General features: G+C 48.6%; 1 protein-coding gene across 9 annotated transcripts in view; it reads left to right on the top strand.

The window, feature by feature from the left end:
• TBC1D14 (TBC1 domain family member 14) overlaps nt 1-13,192 on the top strand; it is a 123,839-nt gene that overhangs the window by 37,566 nt on the left and 73,081 nt on the right. The window contains exon 1 of one of the 9 annotated variants that reach the window (XM_078003143.1): nt 280-361. The exons of 7 other annotated variants lie outside the window; for them this stretch is intronic. Coding sequence is in view for 1 of the 2 variants with exons in the window: in XM_078003142.1 (XP_077859268.1) it covers nt 7,433-7,470 (38 nt within the window). In the remaining variant the exon portion in view is untranslated. Of the gene's footprint in view, nt 1-279; nt 362-7,300; nt 7,471-13,192 lie in introns of those variants that run through there. One more of the 9 variants, XM_078003142.1, reaches the window with a different exon arrangement.

Raw genomic sequence — 13,192 nt, 5'->3', positions numbered from 1 at the left:
ACCGAGATCGTGCCACTGTGCTCCCGCCTGAGTGACAGAATGAGACTCCGTCTCAAAAAAAAAAAAAAAAAAATAGAAGCTGATGTTAGAGAGTGGATCCCTGTTTAGTTTTCCCCTCCTGTGTTTAAATATTAGAGAGTGTTTGAAAGAGATTTCAAGGAGTGTATGACTTCAAGGAGTAAACACTAGGTCTTGCAGTTTACTCAGTGACTTATCAGTGGAGACGTCTGTGGCGGAGTCATTTCAGGGTTAGTTAATGAATACCTTTTAATGCAGTACTATATCTGGCAGGTTTAATGCCAGACCTTGGGGATACAAAGACCAAGTAGGAAGCCCGCCCGTCTTCAGAATGCAGTGGGAGGTGAGGTGCAAATAACAAAGATTCAGTACTCCCAGCTCTCTGTCAGAGATGAACGTGGATGTGCTTTGGGAGCCCAGAGGAGGGACTGCGTGGGGAGGGGACATGTGAGCCCAGGAAGGCTGCACGGGAGAGTGGTTTGAGCTGAGTTAGCATGTATTGAAATTTTATGTAAAGGAGAGCAAAGCGTGCAGATCTTAAGTGCACGAAGTGAACACACTCGCGTGTCTGCCAGCTCGATCAGTACAGAGACTGTGACTAGAACCCCCATAAGTCTCCTTCGGGTTCCTTCCCTGTCAGCACCTCGCTCGCCCCGGGTAACCACTGTTCTGCCTCTGTCACCGCACATGAGCTCTGCCTTCTTTTGAACTTTAGATAAATGGACTCATCCATTCTGCATTCTTGTTCTGGCTCTCTCTGCTCAACATTGGCAGGCTGACCCTGGGAGGTTTTGCATAGCAGTAGCATCCATTTCGTGCCGTCTGGTTTTCGGTTGTATGGGTATCCCACTCTCTGTTCTCCTGTGTGTGGAGGTTGGATTTGTTCAGGGTCCGATGGTTACAGGTAATGCTCATCACGGTGTTCTCACGGATGTCACTGGCGTGCGTGCGCCTGGGGTGGGACAGGCGGGTCTCCTGTGGGTCCCATTCGTGGTGTGTGCTGACGCCGGCTGCTCTTGATCCTTCCAAAAGGTGGTATTGTCCGTTTATTTTTCTTTTTGTTATTCCGGTGACAAGGTAGGGGGTATCTTGGTTTTAATTTGCATCTGGCTGGGCGTGGTGGCTCACACCTGTAATCCCTGCACTCTGGGAGGCCAAGGCGAGTGGATCACCTGGCCAACATGGTGAAACCCCGTCTCTACTAAAAATACAAAAAATTAGCCGGGTGTGGTGGCGCACACCTGTAATCCAAGCTGCTCGGGGAGGCTGAGGCAGGAAAATTGCTTGAACCTGGGAGGTGATGGTTGCGGTGAGCTGAGATCTTGCCACAGCACTCCAGCCAGGGCAACAGAGAGAGACTGTGTCTCAAAAAAAAAAAATTGCATCTCCCTGATGACTAATGAGATGACGAACCTCTTCATATCTTGTACATTTGGAATCATCTTTTGTGAAGTGCCTATTTGGGGTTGTCTTACTGATTTGTAGGTGTATTTTACATATTTGGGATAAGAGTCTTTTGTCAGGCATGCGTACTGCAAATATCTTCTGCTTACCCTTCATTCTCTTCATGCTTTTTGTTTGTTTTGTTTTCCGAATGAACAGAATTTCTTAATCTTTTTTTATGGTTAGCACTTCTTTGTGTCCTGCTTAAGAAGTACTATGTAACCTTTTAGAAGTTTTATGGTTTTGCCATTACCAACTAGAGCATTGATTCACCTGGAATGAATCTCACGTATGGTGTGAGGGAGCAGTTAAGGTTTATTTATTGTAAAGGCCATCCTTGCCACCGAACCTCTGAACGAAGGCACGTGACCATAGGTATTGCATTGTTCTGTGTATCTACTTACTAATTTCACCCACATTGTTTTAATTACTAGAGCTATGGAGTAGGTCTTGACGGCTTGAGTAAGCCCTTCTATTTTGTTCTGGAAGGCTGTCTTGGTTAGTCTTGGTCTTTTTCATTTCCATGTAGATTTTAGAATCAGTTTGGCACACTGTACAAAGAAGGGTTTGGTTTGGGATTGCATTGAATTTATAGATCAATGTTTACATGATCTATATGTAGATCATGAAGACTTCTAATTCTTGGCCAGGCGCGGTGGCTCACGCCTATAATCCCAGCACTTTGGGAGGCCGAGGCGGGCGGATCACGAGGTCAGGAGATCGAGACCATCCTGGCTAACCCGGTGAAACCCTGTCTCTACTAAAAAGTACAAAAAACTAGCCGGGAGAGGTGGCGAGCGCCTGTAGTCCCATCTACTTGGGAGGCTGAGGCAGGAGAATGGCGTAAACCCGGGAGGCGGAGCTTGCAGTGAGCTGAGATCCGGCCACTGCACTCCAGCCTGGGCGACAGAGCGAGACTCCGTCTCAAAAAAAAAAAAAAAAAAAAAAAAAATACAAAAATTACGGCCGGGCGCAGTGGCTCAAGCCTGTAATCCCAGCACTTTGGGAGGCCGAGACGGGCGGATCACGAGGTCAGGAGATCGAGACTATCCTGGCTAACACAGTGAAACCCCGTCTCTACTGAAAAATACAAAAAACTAGCCGGGCGAGGTGTCGGGCGTCTGTAGTCCCAGCTACTTGGGAGGCTGAGACAGGAGAATGGCGTAAACCCGGGAGGCGGAGCTTGCAGTGAGCTGAGATCCGGCCACTGCACTCCAGCCTGGGCGACAGAGCAAGACTCCGTCTCAAAAAAAAAAAAAAAAAAAAAATACAAAAATTAGCTGGGCGTGGTATCAGGCGCTTGTAATCCCAGCTACTTGGGAGGCTGAGGCAGGAGAATCGCTTGAACCCATGAGGCGGAGCTTGCAGTGAGCTGAGATCATGCTACTGCACTCCAACCTGGGTGACAGAGCAAGTCTCAAAAAAAAAAAAAAAATTTTTGAATTCTTGATTATAGTATATTCTTCCCTCTATGTAGGTTTTCTTTCATTTCTCCACATTTCATAGTTTTTTCTTTTTTTTAATGTAAAGGTCTTATGTTTCTTTCATTAAATTTATTCCTGTATACTGTTATTTCGGGATGGTTTTACAAAATGTAGATTTGACTGATTGGGTAGTGTTTGTTGTAAATGCAGTGAATTTTTTATTTTTTATTTTACTTTAAGTTCTAGGATACATGTGCAGAACATGCACGTTTGTTAACACGAGGTATGCATGTGCCATGGATGTTTGCTGCACGTATCAACCTGTTATCTAGGTTTCAAGCCCTGCATGCATTAGGCATTTGTCCTAATGCTCCCTCTCCCCATGCTCCCCCACTCTAACAGGCCCTGTTGTGTGATGTTCCCCTCCCTGTGTCCATGTGTTCTCATTGTTCAACTCCCCCTTATGAGTGAGAACATGAGGTGTTTGGTTTTCTGTTCCTGTGTTAGTTTGCTGAGAATGATGGATTCCAGCTTCATCCATATCCCTGCAAAGGACGTGAACTCATTATTTTTTATGGCTAATGCAATGAATTTTTGTGTATAGGCCTTGCTAACTTCAGTTACTAATTCTAATAGCTTATCTATAGTTCATTTGGATCCTCTCTGTAGAAAATCGTCTTGTCTGAACGAGTTTCTTTCTTTCAACTCTTACACCTTTCATTTTGTTTTCTTGTCTTATTGTATGGCCAGGCTCTCCCATTTAGTGCTGAATTGAAGTGGGGCTGGCAGAAATCCTAGTCTGGGTCTTGGTCTCTGGGAAAGCTTTCATTATTTCCTCGTTAAGTGTGATGTTTGCCGTAGGATACCTTTTATTGGATACCGTACTCTTTATTAGATACCTTTATTAGGACTAAAAGGAAACTTCCTTAATCTAGTAAAGGTGTTTTTAAAAAATTATGACTGTTGTATTTTATTAAATGCTTTTTTCCTGCATCTATTGATAGTTATATGTTTTCTCCTTTACATGGTAAATAATGTGTTTTTCTAATGTAAAATTAACTTTGCATTCTTAGAATAATCTTAACTTGTTCATAATATATTATACTTTACATTTATCATTGATTTAATTTGCATATTTTGCTTGGGACTTTATAAGGGTATGGGCTGTAATTTTCCTTTTGGTTTTTATATCAAAATTATGCTGGCCTTATAAAATGGGTTGGGAGAGTTCTACTTTCTGTTTTCTCAGACAGTTGCTATGCGATTTTTCTCTGGTGATTATGTGAACCTACCAATGTGTTAAAACTCGTAGAACTGACCGGGCGCAGTGGCTCATGCCTGTAATCCCAGCACTTTGGGAGACCGATGCGGGCGGATCAGCTGAGGTCTGGAGTTTGAGACCAGCCTGGCCAACGTGGTGAAACACCCCATCTCTACTAAAAATACAAAAATTAGCGGGGCGTAGTGGCAGGCACCTGTAATCCCAGCTACCCAGGAGGCTGAGGCAGGAGGATCACTTGAACCCAAGAGATGGAGGTTGCAGTGAGCCGGGATCATACCACTGCACTCCAGCCTGGGTGGCAGAGCAAGACTCCATCTCAAAAAAAAAAAAAAAATAAGCAACAGCAACAACAACAACAAACGTCATAGAACTGTACACAAAAAAGTCCATTTTATTGTATATGAACTGAAACATAATAATAGCTGGTTGTGGTGGCCTGCAATCCCAGCTATTCCGGAGGCTGATGGGGGAGGATTTTTTGAGCCCAGGAGTTGGAGTCCAGCCTGGGCAATGTAGTGAGACCTCATTTTCATTAACAACAACAACAACAACAACAAAATTAAAAAGATAATAAAACACTTTCACAAGGGAATTTTAAAAAATGTGTTCATGTACTCACTTATATCCCCTCCCTCACAAACTTTATGTCAGATGATCCTCAGAGGTACATCAGAAAGTCCTTGTTGAATAAGTCTGTTTCTGAGTAAATGATGCCAATAAATATATTTGTTGAATGATCTAATACATTTCCCCAGAGGGTGGAATAGTGGGGAGAGGGCTAGTGAAAGGTCTGTTCTCTGAGTGTGTGTATTTCTTCCTTAATGTTTGGAAGACTTCACCAGTAAGGCCATGTGGGACCTGGAGTTTTTTTTTTTGAGACGGAGTCTCACGCTGTCGCCCAGGCTGGAGTGCAGTGACGTGATCTCGGCTAACTGCAAGCTCTGCCTCCCAGGTTCACGCCATTCTCCTGCGTCAGCCTCCCGAGTAGCTGGGACTACAGGCGCCCGCCGCCATGCCCGGCTAATTTTTTTGTATCTTTTTTTTTAGTAGAGACAGGGTTTCACTGTGTTAACCAGGCTGGTCTCGATCTCCTGACCTCGTGATCCGCCCTCCTTGGCCTCCCAAAGTGCTGGGATTACAGGCGTGAGCCACCGCGCCCGGCCACCAACCTGGAGTTTTCTTTGTGCGTTTCTAAATTTTTGACTTAATTTTGTTGTTGTTGTTTTTGTTGTTGTTGTCGAGGTATAATATATAAAATGTGACTGCTGAGGGTTGAGGAAGAATTTGGAGAGGCATGGGAACACGAGGCTGCAGGGTCTGTATTTGGGAAGGAGACTGGTGATGAGGCAGCAGGGCTAGGAAGGCTTCGGCTGATAGGCTGTCATTGTGGTTATGTCCCTTTGTGGAGTGACTGCTCTGGGCCCCACCCATGGCTGATGTGCTAGACCAGATGTGGTTTGAAACTCCCTGGGTAGTGGGAACTGATGAGAAGTGTTAAGTAGGACAGCAGGAATCGCCTTTCGGAGTGCATGCGGCCATTCAGAACAGTGGTTCTCACATCCAAGTGGGCATTGGAGCCACTGCAGGGCTGGTTGAACCAGAGATTGCTGGGCCCCACCCGGGGTTTATGGTTCGGTAGGTCTGGGTGGGGCTCAATAGTTTGTATTTGTAGCCCGTGGCCAGGCGATGCCGCAGCTGGTCCAGATTCCCCACTTGAGAACCACAGGGTTTGATCGTATTCATTAATTGGCCCCCTCCCCGCATTGAATGTTGGCTGCCCTGGGGCAGGGATTTTGTCAGTTTCATTCCCTCTGGTCCCCTGGGCCAGGCACAGACTAGGTGCTCAGGACCACTCTCTGCCAGGCCAGCTCCTGTACTTGATTGTCCAGAGTTTTTTTAATTGCAAAAGTAATATGTGCTTGTTCGATTTTTTAAGTAACAGTGCAGATATCCGTAAAATAAAAGTAAAATTCCCTTTTCTGCTCCTCGCCCTGTTCCTCTCAGCAGACTTCTTTGGTGCCTTTGCATACATACAAACACACAGACAGGTGCTTTCTTTTTTAAGCGACAATGGAGCTGACTGTTAGAAAGAGGATGCTGGCTGGGGCTTGAGAAGGATGATTCTACAGGGGCTAGTTGTTGATATAACTGAATGGCATTGGTTCCAAGGGAAACCAACCATCGTGCATGCTTGTGGTTTAGAATAGATCTGTTTTTTTTTTTTTTTTCTTCTTTTTTTTTGAGATGGATTCTCACTCTGGTGCCCAGGCTGGAGTGCAGCGGTGTGATCTTGGCTCACTGCAATCTCCACCTCCCTGGTGATTCTCCTGCCTCAGCCTCCCAAGTAGCTAGGATTACAGGCACCCACCATCACGCACAGCTAACTTTTTTTTTTTTTTTTTTGAGACAGAGTCTCACTCTGTTGCCCAGGCTGGAGTACAGTGGCACAATCTCGGCTCACTGCAACCTCTGCCTTCTGGGTTCAGGCAGTTCTCTGCCTCAGCCTCCCAAGTGGTTGGGATTACAGGCACTCACCACGATGCCCAGCTAATTTTTATATTTTTAGTAGAGATGGAGTTTCACCATCTTGACCAGGCTGGTTTTGAACTCCTGACCTCAGGTCCACCCACCTTGGCCTCCCAAAGTACTGGGATTACAGTTGTGAGCCACCACACCCAGCCATAAGAATAGATCAGTTTGGGGGGACATGAGGTGGTTAGTTAGCTCTGGGTTTTCGTTTTTGTCTTCAACAGCATTTGAAGTGAGTGAGGGGAATCCGGAGCGATGGTTCTAGTGTAGGTATTTGGATGAATTTCACGGCTCTGTGCTTGTGACCCACCGGCAGACCTGGCCGCTGCTTCACAAGGCACGGTGCCTGGCACACCACAGATGCTCAGGAAGCGCGGTGTGCTTGGCGCTTTTCCAGGTTCGAGGTCACGGTGGGTTTTATGCCTGGTAGCTTGCCTTGCCACGGCATGTGGTGCAGAGCCGTGTCCCAGGCCTGAGAACCCGGTCACTCAGGCTTTGCTTCCCAGCCTTTGCATGCACTCCTCCCTCCCTGTGACTGGGGAGGCCCGCCCTCCACCCCCGCCTTTCCGCCGGCCTTCTCAGTCCAATTGCCTTCACCTTGCAGACGCGAGGGGTGGGGCTCCAAGTGCACCCATGGTGTTTCCCGGGACTGTGGCTCTGGCGTGCCAGGAATGCGGTGTGGGGAGAGTCCGTGCTTCTGCGGCCAGCCCCTCGGAGCTGCGAGGTCACAGTAGACATGATGGCCCTCTCCCCTGTGCTCCTGTTCATGGACAGGTTTGTGGCTGCTTTCTTGCCTTTCTTGCTGGTGGAACTGGAGACTGAACTGGAAACTGGGTCTTTCCCGTGTGTGTAGCTTTGATAGCATGTGACCCTCGACCTTGGTTGGGCTGAGGTGTTTCTGTGGGTCTCCCCGGTGTGAAATGCAGGTGATTCTTTCTATCCAGGCAGCATCTCTGAGTGCCGGAGCTCCCTGGGCCAGTGTTTGTGCTCATATGTATCTCATGCCCCCTGCACTCCCTTGACTTGGATATTCTGTTTTTAAGGAGTAGCTTTTTTTTTTTTGAGACAGAGTCTGGTTCTGTTGCCCAGGCTGGAGTGCAGTGGCATGATCTTGGCTCACTGCAGCCTCCGCCTCCCGGGTTCACGCAATTCTCCTGCCTCAGCCTCCCGAGTAGCTGGGACTGCAAACGTGTGCCACTATGCCCAGCTAATTTTTGTATTTTTTTAGTAGAGATGGGGTTTTTGCCATGTTGGCCAGGCTGGTCTTGAACTCCTGGCCTCAAGTGATCCGCCCGCCTTGGCCTCCCAAAGTGCTGGGATTTCAGGTGTGAGCAGCCATCCCTGGCCAGGGTTGACTTTTTAGTATCAGATGCTACTTGAGTAGCATTTTCTGAAAGAAGAGTGGCTCCAAGTATTTTCAGCTCTTGGGTACTTTGGATTGTGTGTGGAACTGGGAATTTTGAGCACGGTGATTGATCATGGTAATAGAACCTCACTTTCTTTCTTCATGTTTCCTGTGGAGGAGATGGGATTTTCTTACATCGGAGGTTTGCTTAGAAGGAGGCTGCGTTGCTTTTCCTGTCTCTCTGACCGCTGAGAGGGCCGGCCCTTTCCCCTTGCATTTTCAAAGGAGAGTCAGAGGCCCGTGTGAATATGTGTGGCGATGTCAGTTTTTGGGGGGTGGAGATCTGGAACGTATACCTCGGAAGTGGGATTTCGAGGAGGCATTTAGGTTTTGCCTTCTCTACCCTTGGTGAATAACAGGATTGCTATGTCCCTTCAGGAGGAAGCGTCTTAGCCTCGCCGGGCCTCGGTGTCCTGTCCGTACGGTGGGGGCTGTAATACCTTTCTTGTAGGGTTATGGGAGGAGGATGTAAAACACAGGGAAAGTGCCTGGTGCAGCACTAGGCAGGCACTTGATAGTGCCCTGCCCCGGGTAACTAGGATTCAGAAAGTGGTGGCAAAGATGCCCTCCTGGGCCAGGCAGTCTCTGTGGGAGCCGAGTGCTGCATGGCTCAGCTGGGTTCCGATTGCTTTGGAATCGGAAGTTGCCAGCAGTTTCGGTTGATGAGACAAAGGAGGGAAAGAGCAAGAAGCCCTGAGTGACTGCTGAAGTGCAAACAAGCGTTGAAGTGTACAGTATCTTGAGGGGAGGGAGGGGGACTTTGGGTTTATTTCTTAAGACTTGAGAGGCTTTGAGAAAGCCCTGATGAGTGTCTGCGGCTTGTGGAACCTGCCCCACCAGGTCAGGGAAGATTGCGTCCTGCCTCCCCTGCTGTCCTCTGCCTTCAGGGACAGGTAGCAGCCTCGGACACGTAAGTCCGAGTCGCAGCTCTGTGTTGCTTAGGTGGACGAGTCTGGGCCCGTCTTCCCAGCCTCCTACCTTCCTCTTGGCTAAGTGCGATAATAATTCTCATGTAATCTTTATAAAAATTAATTGAAAAAAGCTTTCATTCAGTAATCTGAGTGTTTTACTTAGTGCCAGGAACTGTCGTAGGCACTAGAGACAGAGCGGTAATTAGAAGAGGTGGTACCCACTTCCATGAGCTTTACATTCTGCTGAAGGAGACAGATCACAGCTCCCCGACTTATAGTTTGTGTTCATAATAAAGTTTTTTTTTTTAAAGAGAATCCCCCAAACTGTGTAAGCTTCAAGGCCTTCCAAACCTAGATCCGCCCCTGCGAACAGATGATGGAAGTGCTGAAGTAGCAGGTGTGGTGGAGTGTGGCAGAGTGGAGGGGATTGCACAGGACAGACCACCCCTGGCCAGAGGCTCCTGAGCAGCTCTGGCTCACTGTGGCCAGATCTTCTATTCCAAGAGAAGCTGGAAACCCAGGTTTTTCTGTGATGTTTAAAAACATTGAACAAATCAAACTGTAGAACATGGCGTCAACAGAAAACACAGGCTACCAACATGTCATCTCTGCTGAGGGCACCTGCACACGTGCCTACACAGACCTGCCATTGAGCGCCTAGAGTGCGTGGAATGACTGATAAGCCTGGTCTCCCTTCACTCTCACCTGGCCCTAGGAGGAAGTTGGCATGATCTCTAATTGCAGAGGAAAGGAGACCCAGGGACCAGGGTTGCTTGCCCGGGGCTGCTTCTCTGTGGAAGGGCAGGGCTGGCATAGCCGCTGGCCGGTCTCCCCAAAGCCTCCTGTGCCTCACTGCTTAGCCAATGCAGGTGACACGAGGTCACCTCCCACCTTGTGGCTTTCTAGATGCAGATGGGTGCCTGAGCTGCCTGGGCAGGGAAGGAGCGCCGGGTCTGTGGCTGGGCTCAGGTGTGGGGGCCTTCTCACCAGGAGGGCCGCTGTTCCTCACCGCTGCATTTGCTAGAAGTGAACAGAGGTGGCTCCGGGAGTGGGATGGACAGCGAGTAAGCTGCTTCCGGCTACTTGGTTATATTTGCCTTTTTACCATTGATTGGTGTCTCGTCCACCACGCCCCACAGCTTTGCCTTTCTTAGGAAAAGTCTGGCAGTGGAGCAGGAGCATGGTTGCACGGTGCTGGGAGCCACATCGCTTGCTGCGTGTTCCTCTTGAGGGTAGCGCCGGCCCGCCGTTCTTCATTTGTACTGGGAGGAAAGTGAAGAAACTTGTGGCCTGCACTGGGAAGGTAGACTCCATGTGTCCACCGGTGCTTGCCTGGGGAGGCCTGGAATGGCCTGAGTTTGAGTCCCAGGTGGGTGACCTTGAGAACTGACCTAACATCTAGGCTATTTTCCTTGGAACGCTATCACCAATCTCACGCTCAAGCAGTGGGTGATGTTTACAGTAAATTCCATGGGAGCAGGTGCTCCATGCCTGAAACAGTGTCTGACTTAGAGTCAACATACATTTGAACAAGTAAATATTTAGGTCAAGAAATACTTGGACAGATGGAGGTGAAAGTTGCTGGCCTGGTATGGCGTCTCCTTGCTGTGTAAAGGTCTTTTGTTTCTGTGTTCTGAAGTCATGGGCACGCTTCCTCTCCTTTACACATGCAGGGCTCGCCTCTTGCTTTTGCTTACTGGTCTCCTCTGGTATTGCCAGCAGAGGAATTTGGGCTGGTGATTGGGCACTTCTTGCTATATTCCTGGGAAGAGAACATGTCTTTTAGGTTTTATCTTAGAAAGTTAGAGAGAGAAGGCCAAGGCAGGAGGATGGCTTGAGCCCAGGAGTTCGAGACCAGCCTGGGCCACGTGGTGAGACCCTGTCTGTACAAAAATTAGCCGAGTGTAGTGGGATAAGCCTGTAGTCCCAGCTGTTTGAGAGGCTGAGGTGGGAGGACTGCTTGAGCCCAGGAGGTTGAGGCTGCAGTGAGCTGTGTTCACACCACTGCATTCCAGCCTGGGTGACAGAGTGAGACTCTCAAAAAAAAAAAAAAAAAAAAAAAAGGGGATGCTGGCTTTTTTTTATGGGCTGGTTTTATCGTCCCCTTGTTGGGATATCCCAACCCTCTTGGGGAGGTTAAACCCACAGTGCTGCCTAGAAATATAACTCAGCCCTTTAGCCTGGGCCGGGCTCACCCTGCTCCCAGGTTCTCAGCTCCCCAGGGATGGCACTGCTTACTGTGCTCTGTGTCCCACTCAGCAGCTGAACACAGTGCCAGGTGCGGGTCAGGGGTGAGTCAAGTCGCTCTCCAGATGACTGCTCCAGGTGGCCAGCCCGCAACACAGACCTGCAGTTACAGCCGGAGTCTGCAGTTGCCTGGCCAGCCACCTTTCCAGCGGCCTTAACTGCTTCATACTGGGGGTCGAGCGGGTTATGGAGCATCCTGACTTCAGTGGGTCTAGGAGGTGGGTGATGGGGTAAGGGTGATACAGGTGATCCCCACCTATACACACACACACACACACACACACACACACACACACACACACAGATATTACTGAACAATCTTTTTATGCTTTATTTTTTGAGAGAGGGTGTCGCTCTGTCACCCAGGCTGGAGTGTAGGGAGCTCACTCAGCTTGTTGTAGCTTCTAACTCCTGAGCTCAAGCGATCCCCTCACCTCAACCTCCCAAGTAACTGAGACCATAGGTGTGCACCACCACGCCTGGCTAACTTTTTTTTTTCACATGTTTTGTAGACATGAGGTCTTACTGTCTTGCCCAGGCTATTCTCAAACTCCTGGCCTCAAGCGATTCACCCACCTTGGCCTCCCAAAGTGCTGGGATTATAGGCATGAGCCACCGGGCCTAGCTTGAACAGTCTTCTTACTGCCCTTCCCTGGAATGCTTTCACCCTTCAGTCTTCTTTCTCTCACCCTCCAAGGCTGGACACTCCTCTTGGTTCTCACGGTGTCCTTACCCCTGTTTCGTTGGCCAGTTTATTGGTCAGCTTCTTGAGGATGGTAGCCTTATTAACTCACCTGTTTGTTTTATAGTCTGGGCCTTGGAGACAATAGGTACTTACTTAAGAGTGTGTGTCACTGAATGGAATATGCAGGGTTCCAGGCCCCGCAGCAGGGGCTGGGTGCTTTCCTGGCTTTTTATCGTATTTAATCCTGGGAGGTAGAAATGAGGCTCAGAAGCAGTGCCTGCCAAGAGGTAAAGTCGGGGGCAGACACAGCTCTGCCTGCTTCTCTGAAGCCCTTGGTCCCCGCTGGGCCTTCCCCCGGGCTGGTGTGAAGGCTGTGGTCCTCCTCCAGGCTCTCAGCTGGCTGCTGCTGTTTCCAGCGGGGCCTTGGCCTCTGGGAAGCACATTGTGGGCAGGGGTTTGTGCAGAGCTGCTGAGTGGGAACAAGGGGGCGTCACGGGCTCAGCTCTCCATGCAGCCCGTTCTCTGGAACCCTCTCAGGATCTGTTTTTGAGGCATAGTAGGCATGGCGATTGCACTTAGGCTGTGGAATAAACATTTTCATGTCTCTTCCAAAGGCCTTGTTTTTTGGTACCAGCAGCGCATCACTGAGTACTTGCATTTCTTTGGCCTTTTGCTTGCTGTCACTTCCTACCTAATGCAGCAGGAGTGGCCCCATCTTGCCAAGTTGTGTTGCTAGGAGTACAGAAAAATCCTGTACTTTTTTGGGGTGTGATGAAGTCTTACTGATTTGAAGCCATATGGGGTGGGAGTGGTACAAAGCATTTCATTTTCTAATGGCAGAAATACCTAGTTTTGCAGTGGCTTTTAAATTTTTTATGAACTTTTTTTCCATCAGCAATACATTTGCATGGCTCAGAAATCAAAAAGTACAAGACAGTATATGGGTGAAAAGTTGACTTTCTAACCTGTGCCTTTTCTTTTTCCTTTTCTTTTCTTTTCTTTTTTTTTGAGACAGAGTTGGACTCTGTTGCCCAGGCTGGAGTGCAATGGTGCGATCTCAGCTCACTGCAACCTCCGCCTCGTGGGCTCAGCGATCTTCCCACCTTAGTCTACCAAGTAGCTGGGACTACAGATGCACATCACCACGCCTATTTTTTTTTTTTTTTTTTTTGTATTTTTTGTAGAGACAAGGTTTTGCCATGTTGTCCAGGCTGGTCTCAAACTCCTGAGCTCAAGTGATCCGCCCAC

The sequence above is a fragment of the Macaca mulatta genome, chromosome 5, assembly GCF_049350105.2.
Source record: "Macaca mulatta isolate MMU2019108-1 chromosome 5, T2T-MMU8v2.0, whole genome shotgun sequence".
Lineage (NCBI taxonomy): Eukaryota > Metazoa > Chordata > Mammalia > Primates > Cercopithecidae > Macaca > Macaca mulatta.
The sequence above is the reverse complement of the archived record's forward strand: the minus strand, read 5'-3'. Positions and strand labels throughout refer to the sequence as shown.